At 38.5% G+C, this 25,801-nt stretch overlaps 2 protein-coding genes across 11 annotated transcripts in view; one reads left to right on the plus strand and one right to left on the minus strand.

The window, feature by feature from the left end:
- Positions 1 to 16,415, minus strand: part of put (activin A receptor type 2 punt) — a 77,813-nt gene extending 61,398 nt beyond the window's left edge. For 4 of the 10 annotated variants that reach the window (XM_071678631.1, XM_071678628.1, XM_071678634.1 and 1 more), the window contains exons 1-3: positions 16,004 to 16,112; positions 6,545 to 6,644; positions 2,541 to 2,999 (exon numbers count right to left, since the gene is read on the minus strand). In XM_071678631.1, the coding sequence (XP_071534732.1) occupies positions 2,541 to 2,634 (94 nt within the window). In that variant the 5' untranslated portion in view covers positions 2,635 to 2,999; positions 6,545 to 6,644; positions 16,004 to 16,112. Of the gene's footprint in view, positions 1 to 2,540; positions 3,000 to 6,544; positions 6,645 to 15,471; positions 15,955 to 16,003; positions 16,113 to 16,390 lie in introns of those variants that run through there. The other 6 variants (XM_071678629.1, XM_071678627.1, XM_071678630.1 and 3 more) reach the window with 6 other exon arrangements.
- An 8,000-nt stretch (positions 16,416 to 24,415) lies between these two features.
- The window catches only part of LOC139757745 (uncharacterized), a 33,986-nt gene continuing 32,600 nt past the window's right edge, over positions 24,416 to 25,801 (plus strand). Inside the window, exon 1 of the mRNA XM_071678495.1 lies at positions 24,416 to 24,596. The gene's annotated coding sequence lies outside the window, so the exon portion shown is untranslated. The remainder of the gene's footprint in view (positions 24,597 to 25,801) is intronic.

The raw sequence follows: 25,801 nt of genomic DNA on the forward strand, positions 1-25,801 counted from the left end.
TACAGTCAGCCCCATATGAACTGAGAATTAATGATCATTTCAAAGGAGCCACTGTAAAGACAAACAGCATTAAATGGCTAGCTCTACCTTCCTAACAAAATCTCATGGTGCACACTCTCTGTCAACCTTTATGATGGATACTGTTACAAGGAAATTCATACACGAGGGCCAGCAAGGATTTTTTCTAACGTAACAGTAAGCAAACACAACTACAAATTAGCTCTAATGCAAGAATAGAGAATGGACACTATTTTTCAGCATTTTGCAAAAGAATCTGACAAAGTAAACTCTGTCACACTCTATGGAGCATCTTGTTAGCAGGAAATTCATAAATGAAGGCTAGCAAGGGTTTTCTTCCTTGGTAACAGTATGCAAACACAAATTTACTCTGATGACATATTTAACGCAAAGGATAGAGAATGGACACTATTTTTTTTATAATTTGGAAAAGCATCTGACAAAATAAACTCTGGAGTATCATGAGCAAATGTAATGAAAAATCATCAAAGGAAGACCAAGAAAGTGAATTAAAGATAAAGAGCTTCTATTCAGTACAAAATTCAAAGTAGTTGCAAATGGAACCAAGTCTGTTCTTTAATAACACCACACAGAACAGCATTAGCTTCAATACTCTTTATAGTTATATCAGACACAGACAAGGATGTAAAGGAAAGTAACGTAAGACATTCTGCATATGGCATGAGAGTAAGTAAACAGTGGGTCATGAAGACCACTAATAAAAACTAGAGACATGGGTGGAACAGAACCTAATGGAAAACCTAATGAAATTTAATGAGAAATGTGAATAAATGCAGTCAATGAATGATTAACAATATATTAGTGCTTTCCAAGAAAGTCCCTACTTGGAAAGAATGAAATGAAGTAAAAATGTCATGTGAATTTGGAAGTTGCTAGACATAAAATCTTAAATTCAAGGGGCATACAGGAAAAATTTTACTTTCCAGCAACATTATGAATGGTATGACATGAAAACTTTCACAAAAAGCTAATGACATAAATGTTCAATGTATGATAAGATTGTTGCGGCTCTGGATTAAAATAAAATGCTGACATGGTTCACACAGACTTTACAAAAAGCATTCAATAAATGTGTACATGGGGATATAGCATATAAATGATATGAATAGCCAAAAAGAATGCAAGGTGGACATACAACAACAGACTGCAACATCTTGTACACCAGGCCGAAATATTTCCAGTGCCTCCACAGTAAAGAGTTCAGTCCAAAAAGATCCATGCTTGCTCCCCTCGTTCCTAATTCTTATTTCTAACACTGGTGTGAACAAGAGTCACAGTTTCATATCTTACAGATGATACGAGAATGAGTTATGAATATGTAACTATCGAGGATGCTGAATGGCTATACAGACCTAAATAATGTTTTCCACAGGGCAACCAAGAATAAAATGCTTTTCAATAGAAACAAGGTTCAACTCTTGTACAGGGAAAATGGAGAAATCAAGAGCATCGCAGAACACAAAATGGACACTGTCATATCTCAAATGGATGATGTGAAAGACTTTGGAATAATAATGTCAGATGACCTTACTTTAAGACAGAATAATAAAAAAACAGCTGCTCTTCTAAATAAAATAGGTGGATGGGCCAGGCACTCTTTTGAGAAAAGAAAAGAAAAACTAATGACGATACCATGAATACGCTACTTCTCTCCAGAGTAGAATATTGTTAAGTATCAACTTTGCCCTACAAGCTTTTAGAAAGATCCTGTGTAACATCAAGACTCTCACAGAAAATGCTCCTACAGTAGTTATAAAATAAATGAATAAATAAACACAACAGGTAACACTCCTTCACTCATCCTTCCACCATCTCATTATTATCCTCAACCTCACTCCCTCCAACTGCAACAAGTTCTTCTCTGTCCATCTTTTTACTCACCCTTTCCACATGCATGAACCATTTCAACACACCTTGATCAGTCCTCTCTATCATAATACTCCCACTAACACATTTCTCAAAAATTTTTCTCAAAAACTCGACCTGCCTCATACCACAAGTCATCCTCAAACATTTCATTTCAAGGATATCCATATGCTTCCTTTTCCTTGCATTCAAAACCCAAAAGTCATGCATCTGAAAGTATGATAATGCTAAGAAGGTTCTACTTATGCAAATTTCAAAAAATTAAAGATAAAATCAATGTCATCAAAAGGGAAGAACACCTAGGGTCCCACCAAACTGCTTAAAAAAGATTAGGAGAAATACAAAATCCTGCAACGGTTTATTTGACTTCAACTAATATGGCTTCATTGGATAATGGTCCTCCAGTCTTCATGTTGAAATGACCTACTTCAACAAAAAACAATGAAGACATTTTCATCAAAGAACCAATGGCAGTAGTAAAGAAATGCTCTTGAAACCAACTTAAGGCAAACTATTGGCATAACCATTAGCATAGCAAACTATTGGCATAACCATTAGCATAATCATAAATTTGAACACAAGCTTTGAGGAAATCAAGATTAAAATAGTGTATAATCAGACAATAGAGATCTTACCTTCTACCAGAGCGGAGATGATGGGAAGTCCAGCCAGAGTAAGCAGGCACATCATAATGCATGAAAGCCGAGTTACTGCTGTGATACCAGCCATTGCACAGCTGGCCCACCACACTATGCCTCCACTTCACCAGGCCCAAATACTCCCTTTTATGGCCCTTCTAAACTGATATCCTGTCAGGCCTGGCATACGTGACAGGTAAATCTTATAAAATTAATTACATTTGTCCAACTAAACGGGTCCCTGTCATGTCCATTTTCTATGCAAATAATAATTTTTCCACCATCTCATTAAGGCCTCTGTCACTTTTAACTCTCACCAAAACTTTTTCTATTTGAATTTACTGCCACAAGATATGCACACACAGTTCCAAATATCCTACTCAAATTGGCATTCATGTAGGATACCGTTATTGAGCACTATCACACCTGAAGTAAGTTTCAGTATATTACTGACATCTGAAAAGAGTAAAAATAAGTAAATGACAAGGGTGGAGATTACTTTTTCAAACAAAAGTCACACTCTTATCAACCTAAGGAATAAAAACTGCCTGCTACAGAGTGAAATAACAGTAACATTACATCAAATAAAGGCTAATAAGGCTAATAAGGGGTTAGTGAGAGGACAAGAGCAAGGGAAGGAGTAGCAATACTCCTGAAACAGGAGTTGTGGGAGTATGTGATAGAGTGTAAGAAAGTAAATTCTCGATTAATATGGGTAAAATTGAAAGTTGATGGAGAGAGGTGGGTGATTATTGGTGCATATGCACCTGGGCATGAGAAGAAAGATCATGAGAGGCAAGTGTTTTGGGAGCAGCTAAATGAGTGTGTTAGCGGTTTTGATGCACGAGACCGGGTTATAGTGATGGGTGATTTGAATGCAAAGGTGAGTAATGTGGCAGTTGAGGGAATAATTGGTATGCATGGGGTGTTCAGTGTTGTAAATGGAAATGGTGAAGAGCTTGTAGATTTATGTGCTGAAAAAGGACTGATGATTGGGAATACCTGGTTTAAAAAGCGAGATATACATAAGTATACTTATGTAAGTAGGAGAGATGGCCAGAGAGCGTTATTGGATTACGTGTTAATTGACAGGCGTGCGAAAGAGAGACTTTTGGATGTTAATGTGCTGAGAGGTGCAACTGGAGGGATGTCTGATCATTATCTTGTGGAGGCTAAGGTGAAGATTAGTATGGGTTTTCAGAAAAGAGGAGTGAATGTTGGGGTGAAGAAGGTGGTGAGAGTAAGTGAGCTTGGGAAGGAGACCTGTGTGGGGAAGTACCAGGAGAGACTGTGTACAGAATGGAAAAAGGTGAGAACAATGGAAGTAAGGGGAGTGGGGGAGGAATGGGATGTATTTAGGGAATCAGTGATGGATTGCGCAAAAGATGCTTGTGGCATGAGAAGAGTGGGAGGTGGGCTGTTTAGAAAGGGTAGTGAGTGGTGGGATGAAGAAGTAAGAGTATTAGTGAAAGAGAAGAGAGAGGCATTTGGACGATTTTTGCAGGGAAAAAATGCAATTGAGTGGGAGAAGTATAAAAGAAAGAGACAGGAGGTCAAGAGAAAGGTGCAAGAGGTGAAAAAAAGGGCAAATGAGAGTTGGGGTGAGAGACTATCAGTAAATTTTAGGGAGAATAAAAAGATGTTCTGGAAGGAGGTAAATAGGGTGCGTAAGACAAGGGAGCAAATGGGAACTTCAGTGAAGGGCGTAAATGGGGAGGTGATAACAAGTAGCGGTGATGTGAGAAGGAGATGGAATGAGTATTTTGAAGGTTTGTTGAATGTGTCTGATGACAGAGTGGCAGATATAGGGTGTTTTGGTCGAGGTGGTGTGCAAAGTGAGAGGGTTAGGGAAAATGATTTGGTAAACAGAGAAGAGGTAGTAAAAGCTTTGCGGAAGATGAAAGCCGGCAAGGCAGCAGGTTTGGATGGTATTGCAGTGGAATTTATTAAGAAAGGGGGTGACTGTATTGTTGACTGGTTGGTAAGGTTATTTAATGTATGTATGACTCATGGTGAGGTGCCTGAGGATTGGCGGAATGCGTGCATAGTGCCATTGTACAAAGGCAAAGGGGATAAGAGTGAGTGCTCAAATTACAGAGGTATAAGTTTGTTGAGTATTCCTGGTAAATTATATGGGAGGGTATTGATTGAGAGGGTGAAGGCATGTACAGAGCATCAGATTGGGGAAGAGCAGTGCGGTTTCAGAAGTGGTAGAGGATGTGTGGATCAGGTGTTTGCTTTGAAGAATGTATGTGAGAAATACTTAGAAAAGCAAATGGATTTGTATGTAGCATTTATGGATCTGGAGAAGGCATATGATAGAGTTGATAGAGATGCTCTGTGGAAGGTATTAAGAATATATGGTGTGGGAGGCAAGTTGTTAGAAGCAGTGAAAAGTTTTTATCGAGGATGTAAGGCATGTGTACGTGTAGGAAGAGAGGAAAGTGATTGGTTCTCAGTGAATGTAGGTTTGCGGCAGGGGTGTGTGATGTCTCCATGGTTGTTTAATTTGTTTATGGATGGGGTTGTAAGGGAGGTAAATGCAAGAGTCCTGGAAAGAGGGGCAAGTATGAAGTCTGTTGGGGATGAGAGAGCTTGGGAAGTGAGTCAGTTGTTGTTCGCTGATGATACAGCGCTGGTGGCTGATTCATGTGAGAAACTGCAGAAGCTGGTGACTGAGTTTGTTAAAGTGTGTGGAAGAAGAAAGTTGAGAGTAAATGTGAATAAGAGCAAGGTTATTAGGTACAGTAGGGGTGAGGGTCAAGTCAATTGGGAGGTGAGTTTGAATGGAGAAAAACTGGAGGAAGTGAAGGTGTTTTAGATATCTGGGAGTGGATCTGTCAGCGGATGGAACCATGGAAGCGGAAGTGGATCATAGGGTGGGGGAGGGGGCGAAAATTTTGGGAGCCTTGAAAAATGTGTGGAAGTCGAGAACATTATCTCGGAAAGCAAAAATGGGTATGTTTGAGGGAATAGTGGTTCCAACAATGTTGTATGGTTGCGAGGCGTGGGCTATGGATAGAGATGTGCGCAGGAGGATGGATGTGCTGGAAATGAGATGTTTGAGGACAATGTGTGGTGTGAGGTGGTTTGATCGAGTAAGTAACGTAAGGGTAAGAGAGATGTGTGGAAATAAAAAGAGCGTGGTTGAGAGAGCAGAAGAGGGTGTTTTGAAATGGTTTGGGCACATGGAGAGAATGAGTGAGGAGAGATTGACCAAGAGGATATATGTGTCGGAGGTGGAGGGAACGAGGAGAAGAGGGAGACCAAATTGGAGGTGGAAAGATGGAGTGAAAAAGATTTTGTGTGATCGGGGCCTGAACATGCAGGAGGGTGAAAGGAGGGCAAGAAATAGAGTGAATTGGAGTCATGTGGTATACAGGGGTTGACGTGCTGTCAGTGGATTGAAGCAAGGCATGTGAAGCGTCTGGGGTAAACCATGGAAAGCTGTGTAGGTATGTATATTTGCGTGTGTGGACGTGTGTATGTACATGTGTATGGGGGGGGGGGTTGGGCCATTTCTTTCGTCTGTTTCCTTGCGTTACCTCGCAGACGCGGGAGACAGCGACAAAGTAAAAAAAAAAAAAAAAAAAAAAGTTCTAAATAGTCCATCCCATTATCATGATATCACATCAGAGATTAAGAAGCCTAAAGGTGTTGGGATGATTTTTTTTAGGCATAAATTACTATTTCACATACTACAAATTTCTAACGTCTAAGTAAATGCATTTTTGGTAATTGCATAACACATAAAAGTGTAGATTTTGAAGGATGAAAAACCACCTCTCTACCATTAGAAAAGCTCCACAAGCTCAAGTTTTACCTAAAAAATTATAAGCATCCATAAGAAGCTACACTCCTTTCAACCACATTAATACATAAATAAATACCTAAAAAATTATAAGCATCCATAAGAAGCTACACTCCTTTCAACCACATTAATACATAAATAAACAGTAGATGCTTGTTTAACAGAACTCAGTACCCATACAGCAGCTTACCTAAGTCTGGGACGTAACAGTGTGGAAGTGAGGTATCTCCAAGTGGCTTGCCACCCTCTTTCATTCACTGACTGCTGGTTTCTGTGACTCAGGCCTCTTACTGTCATGAATAAAGAAACGATTTAAAAAGAAAAAAAAAAAAAAAAAGGAGGGTAAGGATGAAGAGAAAACAAATGGATGACAACATATCTCTGCCTAGAGATACGATTTTCATCAAAACCTACATTGCTTGCCTATGGACAGAGCCCTACAAGCATCTGACAGCAAAACCACAATAAGGAGAGTGTCTGTAAAAGAAGATAAAAAAATAAAGAAAGAACAACTTTAATGATAAATGCCCATTTCTGGACCATTTTCTTGTGACTGGCATACAAAAAGCCATCTATGGGAGATAAATTAGATCTAAATAGAAACAAATTCAAGTATGAGTTTGTCGAATGCAAAAGTTCCATTAACTTATTTTGTCTAATAAGAATGTCTTTAGGAAAGCTAAGGTACAAGCCACTATCCTTACATCATGGGCTCAAGCACACAACCCTATTTGTGAAAGGAAAACCAACTTTTTGATCAAAAAAAAAAAAGGATCCTTGCCAATAAGGCATTAAAGGATCTTGAATGGATAACCAATATTCTCCCACATAATTTTCTAAGGTTGCCCAAACAATATTTTGTGGGACTAAGTAATTTTCTGTATGATCCCCTAGCCACACTCAGGCCCCATAAACCTTTTAATGGTGCCCCTGACTAATTCATACGTTCTGGTTCAGCCCAATGACAGCAGGTCAATGGGCTGAACCAGAACCACTTCGCTCTATACCGGTAATGCATACCTCACATCCTCCAACATGTTGAGGAATCAATCATTCAAAGCATCTTTCACACTTTCTTTTCAAATTCTTCTTTCTTGATTAATTCACTTCTAACATGCATACCCTCTTAGTCAGCCTCCTCTCACTCACAGTCAACATTAGTCTGAACTATTTTAGTACACCATCTTCAGCTCTCTCTTTCTTACATACATCTCTTTCTTACCATATAATTTCTTATTCAATCAACCCTCCTCACCCAACATAATGTCCTTAAACATTCTATTTCCAACTCAATCACATTTCTCTGAACTTTATTATCTATAGCCCATGCCTCACACCAATACAACACCACTGGGACTACTACATCATGAACATATCCATTTTTGCCCTTACAGACAGTGACTTCTCTTTCCATGCAGCCATGTCCTTAGCCCCCTCAACCACCCTATGCGTTACTTTAAAATCTTATGGTTTTATCTGCTGCCATATCCACTCCCAGGTATCTAAAATATTAAAATATTCAACTTCTTCCATGTTCTCTACATTCAAACTCGCCTGTCTCTCTCTACTGCTAAATCTTTTTGCATTTGTTCACATTAACTCTCAGCTTTTCATACTGATTCTAGTGTCATCTGCAAAGGATCGTATGAAACTATGCTTAAATTCATGTCAGTTATCAATACAAAAATCAGAAACTCAAGGGATGCTAATGAAGTATCCTGGGGGACTGAGCTTTTTACAGTGGAGGCAGTGGAGATGGTAGTCTCCAACTAGGTGCTGTGATCTGTTAGTTAAAAAGATATACATACATCTATTTTTTACAGTTATTCCCATCTTATGCATTTCATGTGCTAGGACACTTATCAAATGCTTTTGCAAAGTCTGTGTAAATCACATTGGTATTTTCTTTCTTATCCAGAACCTCTGCAATCTTATTGTAATGGTGAAGGTGAAAGGCAAGATCATGCCATGTAACTATGTTGTTCTGGGTTATGTACATTGTCTAGCTTCATAAATACAAACAGTTTGCCTCTTATGGCTCTCAATGATGGGTAATGTCACTGCTATTGATTAACAGATTTTGGAACACTCTGCTTCCCCTTCATAGAGTGGGATGATTTGAGTCAGTTTCAGACTCTCAGGGGATGATGCAAGTATTGACACTTTTTCTCCAGATAATCAATGGTCATGCAAGGGGTGTTTTATATTTCTTTAGGAAGACTGAGGTCAAAGAATCTGGCCCTGGGGCAGAGTGCATGGGTATGCTCTCAATAGCCCTTTCAAAATCCTATATATAGAGGTGGTGACATCTGATATTACAGTTTAGGAAGAAGTCTGAAGGGTTGTTTATCTTTATGGTAACTTTTAGCTCACTGAATACTAATTTGCAATGTTTCTTTAAAATAACACTCATCTGTAAAAGTATCCTCCTTTGTTTGCAGGGGGAAAATGGAGTTTGTGGTCCTCGGATTGAATATGGCATGCATGTAAAAGCATTTAGGATCATATATTTCATTAACAGCTCTTTCCTCTCTTTCTTTTCCTGTGTTTCAAATGGCATTTTGAGTTCAGGATCTTTGTAAGACATTTGATAGGTATGCTTTGTTTGTTGGGTAAGTAGTGACCTTCTTAGGTTTGAATTGTTTTTTTGCCTCCAGTATTTTGCTCATCTTTCCTGTTCTATCCTTGGCCTTTTGTATTTTCGTTCTGCTTGTATTAGTCAACTGTACATCTGGAGTAACAAAGTGACCAATTCTTTAACACATTCGCCTTCTCTTTCAGTACCCAGTAGGTTTTGTCACTATGTTGTAGACCTCCAACTGATCATCCTCCGATTTTATCCACTTAGACCATTAAACCTAAAGCTGCTGAATATACTTCCATGGTCATGTATACTTTGCCTGGGTGGATCAGCAATATATCGGCATTCTGCTAATCCTAAGGCACCTCATCTTGAACAATGCATACACTTAAAGTCCTGCCACCCTTTCCTTGAGAAATTCAACTGGAATCCCATCTACTTCAGCCAGTATGCCACACTATCTTACACAGTACTTACACCACCTCTTCTACTTTCATGGCAAATATACCGTACCATAAAATATCTACATACACAAATACTCATGGAAAAACATACAAATCTCAGACCCATCAAAAGAAAAGACTAAGGTCACTGCCATTCTGTACTAACCGATGCCACAAATACATTACTCCTTATGATTCACAAAAATGACGATTCATGTCATGGGGAACCATAACTAAATGACAAAGGAATCCACTCCACATCTGTGATGGCCAAAACTAAAGTGAAGATACTCCAAGCAGATGACAAACAATAGTAACCAGGTCCACACAGCACCGTTCCAATCACAAGTGGCTGGCTGCCTGGCAGAACCTCAACTCCCTGTCAGAACATTACAAGCCTAGGAAATTTGTTGTAACTGCTCAGTCCCCCTAAAGCAGCATCTACCAGCCTATGTTTTATAGTGGTCAAATAGGGGTGAATCCTCGAGAATACAACCTGCTTTGGGGGGGGATACAATCTTTTATCACACACACACACACACACACCCAAATGATATCTATCTATCTATATCTCTGATGCCTGTTCCCTTCTGGAACTCTCTCTCTAGGGGGTGGCTATGGCAATAGTCTCCATAACTAGTGAACTGCAGTGCTGCTTCTTCAATAAAGAATATATGAATAGCATCTAATACAAAATGCCGTAAGTCAAACACAAAACCTGTTACCTTATTTCAATCTACTTACAACTACAAAAATAAACCTAACCAATAATTAATCAATATGCAATATTACTACAAAAAAAGGCTTTTTAAAGTATACCAAAAGGATAGTAGCTCATGGTCTCAGTTCTTATCAACTTTCACATTTACTGTTTACATTAAATTAGTTTCACCTACACGGTAGAGTGCATTATGCTATTGTAGTTTAGTATCCATACTTGTGTTCTGAACACTGGGTATCTATGATGAATTTTTTTTCTGTTCAAGGTTTTAGTCATGGACAAAAGTCCATAACAAGGCTGGGCCTTTGCTGAAATATAGAAAGGTTAATGAAAGGGAAAAAGAAGACAAAGGAAAGTATTTAGGAATTTTGGATGTGAAAAATTTCACTTTTAAAATGAGCCAGATCATAGTTATTGGGAAAGAAGGAGAGGACAGAGACTTCTAAAGCTTCAAGGTGTAGGAAAAGAACCAATTATCAAAACAGGCCACCCTTGATTGGCCAATGCCCACTCAGTGATCATGTTATGCAGCAGCTTGCAGAGTATTGCATGGTCTACTTAGTGGTGGGAGTGCATAAGCAGTCAGTTCTTGGGGGCAAAAACCAAAGAAGAGGAAAAAAAGCCAACATTGTAGTATAAGGCGAATGTGTCAATTTTTTAAGTTAGCCTTGATAAGCCTATAAGACAGACCTCTTTTGACACGACTCTGTAAAGTAAGGATGCTGAGCTAAAGCCACTCCAAATGGATCAATCCTTTGTATAAACAGAGCAACTGTTTGGAAGAATAGAAATTTCAACATCTAAACTGGACTCCCAGTTCCTCACAGGCAGACTTAGCTATTTCTGTAATGTGGGGTTTACAAGACAGTGGATGCTACAGGAATACCAAGTAAGTTCATTAAGTGACAAGGTGGAGTTACAGAAACATCAAAGGTGAGAGGAAAGCTGTGAGAAATTTTTGACACATATGGGTAAAAACTGGGTCTGGAAGGCATTAAACTTAACCAGATTTTGTCTACCCCAATGAAATATCCTTCCAAGTCTGAGTCTACTGAAGAAGTTGTATCAAGATGTCATGCAGATCAAGTGAGAGGAGGAGCAGAACTGAGGGATATGGAGGAATGCAGTGTTGAGTCATCAGCACAGGAATGCATTTGGTTACTTGTGGAAGAAAGGAAAGGAGAAAAAGTGTTGGGGACAGGACAGAACCTTGACGGATACCGCTCTTGATGGAGAAAGGGGGAGATGGCTGATCCATCTAACAACCACAGAGATAGGTTGTCAAGAGAAGCAGCTAGCTATGTGGGAGCAAAGTGAGAGAAGGAAGTCAAAAGATGGGAGCTTAGAGATGAAATCCCAAAGCCACACCCTTTCAAAAGCTCTGGATCTGTTGAGAGCAACAACACAGGATTCCCCAAAATCTTTCAGGAATGACAACCAGACATTAGTAAGACAGAAAAGAATATCACCAGTGGATCTTGCCTCATGGAAGCCAAACTGGTTATCAAGGAGAAGGTAAGATTCAAGATGTCTGAATTTGTGAGCTGAAGAGGGATTCAAAGACTTTGGAAATGGTAGGTGTCAAAGCAACGTATCAACAGTCAGAGAGGTAAGAACCATTATTCTTCTTGGGGATGGGATACACCAACAGATGCTTCCAAGAAGAAAGAAAATTTCTGGTTCTCATACAGAAACAGAACAGATGAGCAAGCAAAGGTGCAAGTTTAATAACACATTCTTTCAGTGCAGAGGGATGAATGCTATCAGGACCATACGTCTTGCTTGTCTAGAGAGAGTAATGCTTTTCAGACAGTTTGAAAAGAGATTATGGGGAGAACAACAGGATAAGTAAAGGGAGCTTAAGGAATGTCAGATACATCCAAAGAAGAGTTAGAAGAAAAACAGGAACCAAAGAGAATTGCTTCATCTACAGGAGAGACAGTTAAAGTACCATCAAAACATAAAAAAGAACAAGCAGAGCAACATAAGTTGTTAATAATGCCCTTGGATAAATACCAGAAAGGCCTATCAATGGATGAAAGGAGAGGTTATTGCATGTTCTTTGAATAAAGAAACACTTTGCCCAATGGATAATGTATTTGCAATGATTATCAGCAGTGATAAATTCTGAATGGGCTGGAAGGACAATTTTTCCAAGCCTGATATACATGATCCCTTCCCTGAATGGTCTTAAAACAGGAAGAGTTAAATAACGGAATGGAAGAGGATGTCATCTTGGAGGGAGGGGGGATATATGCTTTCATTTCATTACAATAACCTCAGTTATGCATTTGGCAGAGACAAGCATCATCACGTAGGAGACAGTAATTTATCCTATAGAAGTCAGATAATATTCATATATCATTCCGGTCAGCTTTATTATGGTGCCAATATATGTTTAGACAAGGAGGTGCCATCAAAAGAGACATATTTATGAGGGCATGATCAGAGGAATAAATTGAAGGAGATTGTGTGGTTACAGTGCATAGGATTAGAGGTGAAAAACAGCAGTCAAGAATATGCATGGGGTGGGATATAGCTTGCTCTACATAAATGGAAATGCAGAACATGAGGGATTCAATACTCCCACTATCAGTACAGGAGGAATTCAACCAATCCTTATCATGAACGGTGAAATTCCCTAAGTAGAGGATTTCAGCTTGCAGGTCACAGTCTCATGGCAGGAGTTTAAATAGTCAAAGAAAGATACTGAATTTGTATAATTAGGAAAGTAGCAGGCAAAACAAAGGAAAAGAGTGGTAGTTGGGAGACAGACCTTGAGCCACACAACATCAAAGTTTGCGGACTCTAGGTCAGCGAGGCGTGCAACAGGTGTGTTGATGTTGGAATCGTGAGTGGAAATTATAGTTGGATATGAAAAAGGTGTTAATGAGAACATAATTTGACAACTGAATATAAAAGAGAAGTATGTTATTTGGAGAGACTCTAAACCCATAGCATTCATGACAGGTTACATGAGAGACCAATAATATAGGTACAGAGAATAGTAAAAGCAGGTCTATTAGAAAGGAAAAGGTCATGGGAGTGACCAGTCCTACACCTTCCCACTCACTGGCAGTAGAATCAGGCAGGAACCCAGAGATTACTAGCAACCCATGATGCCCGGGACTAGGGGCCATTGGCTTTATGATCTCTAACATGAACATATCTAATAACGACTGCGCAGACAGATGGCAACTGATCTAATGTGAAAAAAATAAGTGAGGTATTAGTAGGTGTATGGTGCTTATAAGATGGCAGGACAAGCCCAGTTGTCCCATTTTGATGAGACAGTAAGACCAGCAACCCTAACAAGGAGGGTGTAAGATGATTCTGGGCACTAATTTAGTGATATTCAGTGACATTAAGCCTAAATATAATATGCAATGTGTGATGTACTGAGAATGGAATCAATGTCACACACAAAAATGATAATCATATATTTACATAAATAAGGGATATCCACACTGCCTGCCAGATCCCTTCCCACTAAACTCAACACCCTTCTAACCTAAAGTAAAATATACTACCAGAATTAATCACACAAGTTTTATGGGATGAATTCAACACATTTTACACGACACGTACATCACCTATGAGCCCACAATACTAGTTACATATGGGCTGCCCTGTGCCACTAATGGAACCCCAAGCACGCATGCGCATTCACACACAAACACACACACACACATACACACCGAAGAATGGGCTATCATTGACAAGAGCCCTTGCTAAGCTCAGTCCCAGCACTTCTTTATCCATACACATACAGTATAAGAATTTCTTAGGTAATTTCTTCAGCAACTTACGATAAAGTCAATATGTATGGGAAAAAAATACTTTCATCGCACTAGGTGAGTGTCATTTCTAACGAATTGTGCCATTTTAGGATTAAAGAATCCTTACTGACTATACATCTAAACTTGACCTTATCACTAACTGAATACTTTAAGTGGAATATTTTCACATGTTGAAAGTGTTTGATGATAAGAGTGGCAGATATAGGATGTTCTGGTCAGGGTGGTGTATGAAGTGAAAGGGTCAGGGAGAATGGTTTGGTTAAGAGAGAAGAGGTGGCGAAAGCTCTGCAGATGAAATCCAGAAAGAAGGCGAGTTGGGATGGTACTGCAGCTGAATTCACTAAGAAAGGGGGTGACTGTGTTGTTGACTGGTTGGTAAGGATATTCAATGTATGTGTGGACCATGATGAAGTGCCTGAGGACTGGTGGAAAGCATGCATGGTGCCACTGTAAAGGCAAAGGGGATAAAGGTGAGTGTGCAAACTATAAACGGATAAGTCTATTAAATATTCCTGGGAAATTATATGGGAGGATGTTCAGTGAGGGTGAAGGCATGTCCAGAGCATCAGACTGGGGAAAAGCAGTGTGGTTTCAGAAGTGGTAGACAATGTGTGGATTAGGCACTTGCTTTAAAGAATGTATGAGAAACACTTAGAAAAACAGATGGTTTTGTATGTAGCATTTATGGATCTGGAGAAGGCACATGATAGGGTTGATAGATATGCTTTGTCAGAATCCTGGAATTACCCAGGACCCTTCTAAATGATACTGCTGCCCAAGGCTGTGCTACTTCCAATAGCAGCAACATTTAGACTCCTTTGGAAAGAGAAGTCCTTTGATGAGACTGTACTCATCATACAGCCTAACCAAAGGTGACTATTCACTCAATGTAATCTTGGGCAAGTGGGGTCCAGTAACAATTTTTAAATGACAATAAATAAGGCAACAGTATAAAAGGTTGGGTACATAAAGAAAAGAGGAGTCAATTAAAGGAATGATAAAACAATCTAAATTCAACATAAATAAAAACCTCACCTTTTTGCAGGAGTAGAAATACACCATCATTAAATCTGTCCACTACTGGGGATTCAGAACCCTCTAATTGTGTTTGTTTGCTGACATTCAAAAGCATCTGAATGCTACTTAATAAGTTTGACTTAAATAGATGGCAATATCACACATTAACATAAATATTGTCTACTAATGTGGTTAGTGTAACTTTACAAAAGTTCTGTTGATAATTTACAAGTGTATTAACAACTCTTACTTCAATTCACCCTACATTTTTACAGAAACGGCTACTGCTAGCACATTTTACATTAATACAAGAGACAGAGTACATCAGTTGTCTTCAGGAACTTCTGTATTCACAATGAGCTGCACAAGGCATCTCAAACATAAGTAGCCCCTTCCCAAATCAAAGTCTGATGAGTTATAATACATTTTCCCCTGTAAAATTAGCAATTCCATTATTATTCCAACTTTAATCTGAAATTATTTATTGCCTGCCAGTAATTACCTCTTAAAGTAAAAAAACACTCATATGCCTATGTGTGAATAGAGTTCACTTACTTGTGTTACAATGTAACAAGAGAATTTGACGCCACATGATCTATGATGGGAAACATGCACGTTTATGTACAAGGATATGGGCACCTTTCTATTATCATTTGCAACAGCAACTTCAGGGGACGCGCTCGTACCAGAGTGCGTCAAGTGGCAGCCCCTATACCACCTCGATGTGGTGATGTAAGGCAAGAGTGTGGCAGAGACGGCCACACACACACACACACCCTCTCCTAGCCCACACCACCAACTATAACCATAACCCGCCAGCCAGGGACACAAACACCAGCCTTTACATACCATACAAATCAAGAACTGACCAAAAACTGTATCATGAAGGATCGTGAAGTTTACCACACTTTATATGGAGAAAATTAGGTTAATAACTACATACTCGGGTCAACCACTGACAGTCCTTTCTGTACCAAAACATTGCACGTCAATTTGTAAAAGATAATTTCGAAGCGAGCCATGAATTATCAACATGCACTAATATCACAGTTTCCATCACAATATCATATCATATTCTCACACTTACAACATAACTACACATGATACCTCTTCTAAGAAGTATTATTTCAATAACACATCCCCAATCTGTTAAGGAAATCCAATATGGCGTGTGTTTTTACCAGACATAATCCACTACTTGTAAGTCATCTAAAAACCTACGCCTGAAGGAGGATGTTGGGCATTTTTTCAATGAAATAAGGATATTGTACAATATCAATTTAGAACATGGTAATTAATTTTATAAGGATGATTTTGCCCATTATTTTACTGACAAACAAAAATTGGGTTGGTGTTTTTTGACGTACATCCCCTCATGAGGGAATCAACGTATTGGAACACTGGGAAAAAGGTCGGATAAGCTTAGGACACTAATAAGAAAATAAGATTAATTGATGAATTTTGCCGTATTTACCGCTCTAAAGATTTACAGGAGCAATTCCCACAATGTGCGAATAGGACATGCAGTATAATTGCAATACAAGGGTAAGTTGCCAAGTCGGCTTGACAAACATATACATGACTGCACCATTGATATTGACAATTTCAAATTCTAAACGCATTTACCATTGCTTCGTATGATATCATTTGGAGAAGGGACATAGTAAAGAAAAGTTTATGTAATATCTATATACTTTATATGAATTATGGTGACCTGTAGATATCACAGATGTGTATTTTGTGAAAATGCTCAGAACTTGTAGGTGGGCAACAGTAGTGTTCCGCACGTACGCAGTTGGAGGAGCGACGAATGGCCCGACATGCGGCTCACTCATTCATTACAGAATCAAATCATAATCACCAAAGTTATTCGGTCGAGAGACAACAATTGTGCAATGCCCATTGATAAAAAAAAGGGGAAGCGTAAGGCAAGGGAAGGCTGACAGTTCATCACAAGGTAAGATGGGGGGTAGACGGTAAGTTCCCGCGTAACAAGTTGAGGTAATATTACACTCCAGTATTATTTCAGATGTGTTTGATTCCTTAACATATGTCGTTTTTTCTTGAGCAATTGAACAAAAGCATTGCATAGGCAATGCCTGAGATGTGTAATGTACACGAAGCAACCTGTAGAGAATTTCACTTACACCGTATATAACCAAAATGCCATTGAACGAAACAAAAACAAAATAGTATTTCACTTTGTGGAAAACTGTTCATCGACTGTCTAACTGTAATCATATAATCTTTTGAGAGATATTGATGTCAAACTGCTACTGGATGAATCTGTGACAGGTTAAATCTGTTCATCTAATCTTGGTAGGTATTATTAACATGGCAGTAGGCTAGGATTCGACAGGCGAAATTTCTCCCTATAATCCTTGTAAGATATAACCAACTTCCACTGGGTAATTCTGTTCATCTAATTCTTCTCCATATATTACTGTCAAACTTTGCATCAACTCTTTAGTACATTATCCATCTAGGGAATTGTTTCACAGTATTTGACGAGTGTTGTATTATAGTATATCCTGAAGTACAGTATTTGCAGGTTGCCTGAACAAGTTGTGTGAGCGATTATCTTTTACAGTGAGTTGAACACAGCAAAGTTAAAGTCATTCGCATATTAACTCTGGCCGTGATCGTTTCATATTTAGATTACGAGAATAAGCAATGAGAGCGATTACCATCTAGAGTAAGCGGAACACGGCAAAACTAGATGATTCACTGAACAGACTGGATAGATCAGCAATGGCGGAAACAACTCGTATTGGTATCTCCTGTGTGGATATGCAAAAAAAAAAAAAAAAAAAAAAATGTATTTTCTGTAACATAATATTGGTGGATTTAACTGTAAAACGAAGTTATAGAAAACCATTTGGCATATAACAAGATTGATCAGTGAATTGATTAAGGATTATCATTGACTTTTGTCTTTTCAGTGATAGCAATTTATGACGAGGCTAATGTTTAGGAATATATGATTCTAGCAGTTAGGGTAAGCCATTATTCAGTTGTGGAGAGAAGTACATCCTGTTGCCTCTTGATTTTTTTCCTTTCTCTTTTCAGCTACGGTATTTGAAAGAAGCCTTTATTTGTTTCTGAAGAATGAGTTTTACTTTTTTTTCTTGGCAATAGTCTTGTTGCATTTCTTTTAGGGTTGTTTTTATCCTACATTGGACCTTTTGATAAGCTAGTGGCCAAATCTTATTTCATTATATCAAATATGGCCTCTGTTGATGGACAGGAGTTCATGAAAAGGTCAAAAGAAAGGATAAAGGATAAAAAAAAAAAAAGTAGTAGACTGATCATAAGTTTTAAGCATGTGAAAATGCTGCCTTTTAAAAGTGGTCATAATTCTTAGAAAAATAAAGAATTAAAAATAGCATAGGACAGCAGTATATTATTACAATTGATAGTTTTTAGCATTTGCCGAAATATCGTGGGACAAATTTTCGCCACTTTAGCATACAAATCTCACCTTTCCTTGAAGACAGGATGAGCATTTTGCCATTTTCCAGTCTTAAGGAACTTTCCTTTTTTATATCTTATATTTTTGTTTTGACAGCGGAAAAGATGCATCATAATCTATCAGAAACGTAACTTGTTCGGATTTGATTTAAGATGTATCATTTCCTGTTCTGGTTAATTTGAGATGCTATCCACAAGTTGGTTATTTCGGTATTCAGTCTGTAATGACGTTTTGTAGCCATCATTGAACAGGAAATGAACTTAATATATTAATTATAATTCTAACACCATACACGATCTTGCTGCACGACTGCCTTTCTTTTCACTGTATACTCAGAACTGAAGGCTTTAGTAGCACTATGTCTCAGGTTCATTTTGATAGATGAAAACCCACTGTAAATCATTTATGGTCCAACGCACTACAAATCCATTTGAGCTTTGGGGAAATTTTCCATTTTGGTATCGATTTTCAGAGAGTTGAAATGTGTTAAGTGTTCTGTAAACGCTGACATGCTGCTTGAATCATATTCACTTTAGATTTTGTTCTTTTATAAGCTGACTGATATTTAGTGCTATGATATAATCGTTTTATTTCGTTAAACTCTCGTCCCCTTCTGGAAGGTATGTGGTCACGTGCCTTCCTACGAACATACATTGAATTTCATAACACACACACTGTTAATCTTTATTTCCAATAGCCTTCCTTCAAAGTTTTTAAATTCGATTCAACAGTTCATGTTATATGAATCTTATTACCGTAATCTTGGCATCAGCATATTTTGCTATGATATACCCCGCGTACTTGAGGGGCACTGACTCTCAACAAAACAAGTACGCAAGTGGCAGTTGGGCGGTCGTTATTAGTCATCGCTGTAGATTTTTAATTTTCCTGAAAACCGCTTTCTAGAGAAGCAGAGTATCCCCTTGCTTGGCATTTGTATGATTCTTTAGGATATTTTCACCGAGCTATCTTCTTTTCAGTACCTCTTGTGTACAATAAGGAATCGTATGTGTATGTGAGATGATGTATGAGCGAATATTCATACTTTTACAGGGTGTAATAATTATTCTAGTGACACTTTAGCTATGAAAGGAAGGATGGTATAACGTTAAAGCATATACAACATGTGGAAGATGTGGTGTAAATTGCTCTTTAGAATGGTTTGTATATGATAATATCCTAGCTGATGTGTCACACATAACTAATGACACAAGTATTGTGTATGTAGCACGGAGGTGAAGCTCGAACTTCTGCAAGATAATCGGTGATACGTTTGGTATTAGAGTTAGTTATCCCTGCTTATGTGGCCATTTTCGGCACTAACAAATTATGCCATTTTCTCTGATAACTTTGAGATAGTGTATTGTACTTGGCCCTCGACGGTACACTTTAAAGAACACAAATGTACTGCTGTTACGAATCTTTACCGCGTTGTTCATCTTCCATGTTTGTTTGAAAGAGACTCTCCTACTTTGACTGACAATGATGACATATCCAAATCCTTTTGCGGATCATGGTGATCTTATCCAACAAGCTTGATACCATAGTCACCAGACGACGCCGGCGTAGATTCACGCGATAAATCTCGCCGACTGCCGGGATGGACGACTGGGAGCGACATAGGTGCTCGGATACTGCTCCCTATCTCTGTTAGGGTAACCGAAAAATTATAAAAAAAAAAACGGAAAATAGGAAAATTTGCGCAGTTTATTGACAGGCTTTCTTTGGGAAGGGTACTACTTTTCTGGCCAAGACGCCTCCTGCTGTGCCATATAGTGAATGTTGTCCGGTTGGGTTGTGGTTTTACGCCACTTCCTTTATCAGATCCTCCCCGTCATGATTGGGTTGCAGCTGCTCTGTTACCACTTGAATCAGGGACAGCGCTTATCGGACTATGAAACTTTTCCCTTCCCTTTATCTCACTCTGCTTCCATTTTTTTCATGAAATTGAAAAATCATTCGGTAAACGAGTGTGCTGATTTAACTTCAGCTGGCATTTTTTTTTCTGCTGATTTAGCTTCAACTAGCATTTTTTTTCTTAACTGAAAGTATTTCCAACAACGTCTATAATTCAACCACTCCTATCTTTTAAATTAAACTGATCAGTCTATTGCTAACTCTCCAACTGATACAGCTGCTCTTTCTTTTTGGTGAATTATTTTTCGCAAATTCAGCTTTAGATAACTCCACGTTTTGTTTTCCTCCTGCAATCCCCTATTACTGGACCTCTGCCCTCACGTAAATTTTCCTCGTGCAGGGTTTCCCAGAGTACTTTTCTACTCACAAGCCTACAGAGAGCACGGCTCAGATGACATACTTCGACGGATCCTAAAGAAGTGTGCCTCTGAAATGGTTCCGATCCTTGTTTGCCTATTTCGTCTCTGCCCCAGTACTCAAAGTTTCCCTTCTTGAAGACATGTCACAGTGCAGCCCATCCTTAAGAAAAAAGACCGTTTCATCCCCTTCAATTAAGGTCCGTTGCTCACGCTTTAAGGGATCGAAACTCCTTAACTCTCACCGTCTCAAACCTTTAAAAAATATCCATTCCTTTTTCTCTCCAGCCGATGAGTCGCGTGACACTGGTTCTTTTCCCTCAAGGATTTTGGCGAATCTTTCATCGTAACCCTCTACATCTCCAAATTATTTGGCGGGTGTGAGTCTTTGTTTTCCAAACGTCCTTCCCTTTGCCTTCCCTGCTTCTCTCTCTTCTCTAACTTATAACTTCCTTCCTAAGTAGATCCACTACAGGTATCGCTGACAGGGCAAACCATCTCCCTCTGTCAGCAGCGGTATCCCTCAGGGATCTACCCTACAGCGTACTCTCTCTTTCTTCTCTCCATCAGTTAAAGGACTTTCTTTCTTCAACGTTTAACTATTCACCCTGAAGTTGATGATTCCATTCTACGTACTTCAGTTCACTCACTCGTTCTCTTTCTCGTACTGAACATATCTCCCCTCTTAATTCGGACTTGTATGATGGCCCGGAATAAGGAAAAAACTATGTATTTATAAGTCGTTAAACGCAATTTCTGTTTATGTTCCTTTCTATATGTCGCTCGTTTCCATTTGTTCTAAACAACAAAATTGATTCCTGCTGTAAGTCTGGTTTCCAGCTTTTTACGTTTTCTTTAAACTTACCACATTAATTCATTGTTTTGTGTTTACTGTGGTAAACCTTGTGGCTTTTGCTTGTCGTAAGATATGTGTGTTCCATCTGCTTCCTATTGCTTCTGTGAAGAGACCAGCCACACGAAGATTGGCCCATCTAATGATTTTTTTCCTTGAACATCGATGTTGTAGCATTTGTTTTAACCGTTGTCTAAAACCTTTCCATTTTAAGATGGGTCCTTAGATATCTGAGGAGCTCGAAAATCCCCCCCTTTTTTTTATTTGTTCATCTAGCCGAAGTACATAAAGAACTATCCTTCCGTCCAAGTTAGTTCAGTTTAACTACCTCAGGAGGGTCTTGGCTCTGCAACGGCTCCTTCCTTTCACTGTTGATGTATCAGATTTAACGTATTCTGGTTTGCTATGTATTTTAAGTGTTCATATCATATTGTATTTTTTGTCTTGTATTTTCCAAAATTTATAGATTGATTGTTTCACAGCTCAGTTTTCATTTCTGAACAAGCGTTTTTCGTTATTCGATATACAATCGTAATTCTCGTTTCATTCTTCAGGTCCTCTGAGAGGAATGTTATTGGGAGTGCAATGTTTCTTTCGGTGTCCCTTCACCATGTGTCACCCTGTTTTTATCCACAAGGGTTTTGTGCCATAAGCAAACATTTTCTGAGGTCCCAGGAAATTCCCGGGCCCAGGTACGGTGTAACCCCCCCACCCGACCATGTCCCTCTTCTCTCGTCTTGATATTCTGAGCATCATAGAAATAGAATGTTAATCTTCTTGCGTTCATACTTTTCCTTAAGTCTTAGGTTCAGGTCTCACCCAGATTTAATAAAGATAAGATGGAAGGTCATGTATCTGTATATTTAGATACATAGCGGGAGCGTTGCAGGAATTTTGCTACGCCTTCCAGAAAACACTGAAATTATGCTGTTCGAAAATTTTCAACTTAGCATTCCTACGTCCAGTGCAAAGACAGCATTTTTCTTGTAGTTGCGAGGTATTGGCCAACCTTCATAGATATAAATGAACTTTAGGAATGGCAAGCTCTCTGTGGATGGAACAGTCGCCTCAGTAACGCTCGAAGATTGTAATATCATTTTGGGCAGAAGTAGATGAAAAGAAAAAATCGATTGGGCAAAATATGCAACCAAATATAGCCTCAATAGCATTATCAGTCATTTCACTCCCAATTTCTAATGCTTTTGTGAAAGAACTTTCTCCCAGATAAACCAGTGCTGCCAGACACGGTAATTTTTCCTGAGAATTAGATTTTCCTTGAAAATTTGGGGAATTTTCACTGTGAACCAAATATCTTTCTTTACAGTAACGTAATAATTCTTGAAAAGCTTGTCGTGTAGCATTTACCATAACTGATTTATCTAAAGTAATGAGCTTTTAAAGGTAAAGGGCTAAACAGTATCTAAGGCATTTATTATACTTTTATTTACATCATACATTCACGGTGACTGCCCATTTGGCATTTGTGGAGTTTGTAACTCATCAGTTCTGTTTTGTTACTCGTCTACCTGTACTAATCAGTCGTGTAGTATACTTGAATAAGTCTTGTCAGCAACTCACGCTCTCCACTGGCAAGAGCTCGCAGAAGTTCTTGATAAACACGCAACTCGCAGTATAACTAATGGCTTTTCTAAGGTGTGGCAGCTACCCTGGGCTCCACTTGAAGGGGGTCGCCACTCAGCAGGTTTGTTTTTTGACATATGCAACCCGATTGACATTTTTAACGGTTTGGTTTTGAGATAAAGAAAAGCCTACTTTTCAAGTATAGTAATATTTTGCTACTATCATTTGCATTACCGCTTCTACGTTACAACTTTGATCAAATGTCTTTAAGTATAAGAGTTTATATGAATTCAAGTTTGGCCTATCTCTTCAACAGTTTACAATTACACCATATATATCTGTATACATCCACTGTATGTACATTTTTAATCAGTGCCATTGTGTACATCAATGATCCAAATCTAATCAGTTGGTCCTTCTGTCACTTCTGATTTTCCCTGAAAATTTCATCAGAATTTGTTTATAACATATCTTGAAAGTTGCTCACAGACAAACAACCAAACGCCGGTAAAAACATAATCTCCTTGGCGGAGGCATATGGTTGAACAGGGTCGCAATTTTCCCTAGATACGCCCTTTGCTTACTGTTGAAGTATCAAGGAGAAAGATAGGCTTAATAGGAATATGTTATGTATATAATAGTCTAACATTTGGAGATCAGTATGGTATCGATGATATTTGGTTTGACAGTGCTGCTAATGTGTTCGGTACTGTCCTGATAAAAATTATGTCAGCAGTCGGTCATTGTGTCCAACATCATGTCTCGTACTTGTCAGTACTCATATAATTATGTAATACTACAGTAGCGTGCAATATACACTGAATGTTTCTTTTCCCACAACATATCATTCATATATAAAAACGTTAACTTCAGCTATAACTTGTGACTTAGAAATATTAATTACAAATGGAAGGAAAAAAATGGGAAAATTCTTTCCATTTGGGAAGTTTGCCCTTCATATATGGGGAAATTTGAACCAGAGCATGTGACAGATTCAGATAAACGTAGTACACACCCGTATAACCTGAAAAATCGCTCCATGTTCGGTCTGTAGAAGCAATTCAGTTGACTAGATCGGGTCTAAAACTTCGTTCACAGACATATGTGACTTTTGCACCAGCATATGAGATGCCAAATAACTTTACTTCCAAAGATCTTAAAACTTTTGAAGAACTAGAAGCACAGGAAGGATTGTTGACGCTGTGTTAGAAGTAACATACGGCCTCTATATGATACAATAAGTACATTGCTAAAATCATTAATAAAACTATAGTTTGATATTATCACACATTGAAGTACTCTATAGAATAGTTTGTGGGACTTTGAGTATGTTTTATGGGGAAATTTTGATAGGTAGGTGGGAATTTCACATTTGAGAAATTGCAACACTGGCATCAAATACGCAGTATGACAACAAACACTGTATGCGAAGTTGATCCCTGTAGCCCAAAATCTAGGTGGAGGAACATCATATTATTATGACAACGATACTTCTCTGACGGTAAATTATTTACTGCGAAATGGTTGTTCCGTACAGCACGATGAGATGTTCTCCCACAAACAGTAAATCTTATCCTGGTTTTGCAAAGTCATTTAGGGTGCAGAACACCCTTATCTTGCTGTACGTATTTTAAGCCTGTGGGTTTAAGGTTGAGGGGTGTGTTCTTTATACCTTCTCTGGAAACTTGGTAAGGTTGATGAATTTTGTTAACTAACAAGTCGGATGTATACAGTTGTAGCACATAAGTGTAAATACATACATTTCCAATGTGGTCTTGATATTTTATGTATGGAAAAGTTTAGTTGTAGCACATAAACTGTAAGTTCATATATTTCCGATGTGGTCCAGATAATGCTTTGAATATGTACGAAAGGGGTTCAGGGTGAAGTTGTGCATGAGTTAGGGTGAGCATTAACTATTATTGCTGTTTATGCACCGTTCTATGGGGCGCCGGTACCACTAGTCCTTGTTGCTGAGTGGTCATGTAATACCACTTTGGTTACTAGGAAAGACATTTTATAGGTTCAATTGATTTTTTTTTCAAATGTATTACCTTCTTTTACATTAACCGAAACATGTATTTGAACATACATGACTCTCAGTACTCTCACCTTATTTAATTTTATTCAACAAAACTCAATGCTTAAATTTATCCTTTGCAATTGTTGTTGTATTCTCTAAACATTACCTTACCATTGCAGAACAAAGTCAATCAACAGTCAAAGCTAATAGTGATATGGAGTTAAGATAGACTTTTTCCCCATAACTAAACTTAACCTAGGTTTTTATGTGTGGAAGAATGCCCACATCCAACCTGAATCTATTTTTTTTCTGATATTTTTAGTCATATCCGTTTACCTTAATATCCTTCGCCCATTGAAGGACTTAAGTTATACCCCCAATAGCCTTCCTCTTTAAGTGAGTGTAAATTCAGTTTTTTTTAACCTTTCTTCATATGTAAGGGTTTTAATTCCATGGATTATTCTTGACATTTGCCTTTACTCTCTGTTAGCAATCTATATCAACTGCATAGTATGGCACCCAAAACTGTCTGCATAATCCAAATGGGGTCTCACCTGTGCAGGATAAGGGTGCAAGAATACTCCAGGAGTTTTATTGCTAATAGTTCTGTGATTGAACCCTAACACCCTATTAACCTTATTACACACTTTGATACATTGTTGTGGCTTAAGGTCCATGCTCAC

The sequence above is a fragment of the Panulirus ornatus genome, chromosome 28 (genome assembly GCF_036320965.1).
Source record: "Panulirus ornatus isolate Po-2019 chromosome 28, ASM3632096v1, whole genome shotgun sequence".
Lineage (NCBI taxonomy): Eukaryota > Metazoa > Arthropoda > Malacostraca > Decapoda > Palinuridae > Panulirus > Panulirus ornatus.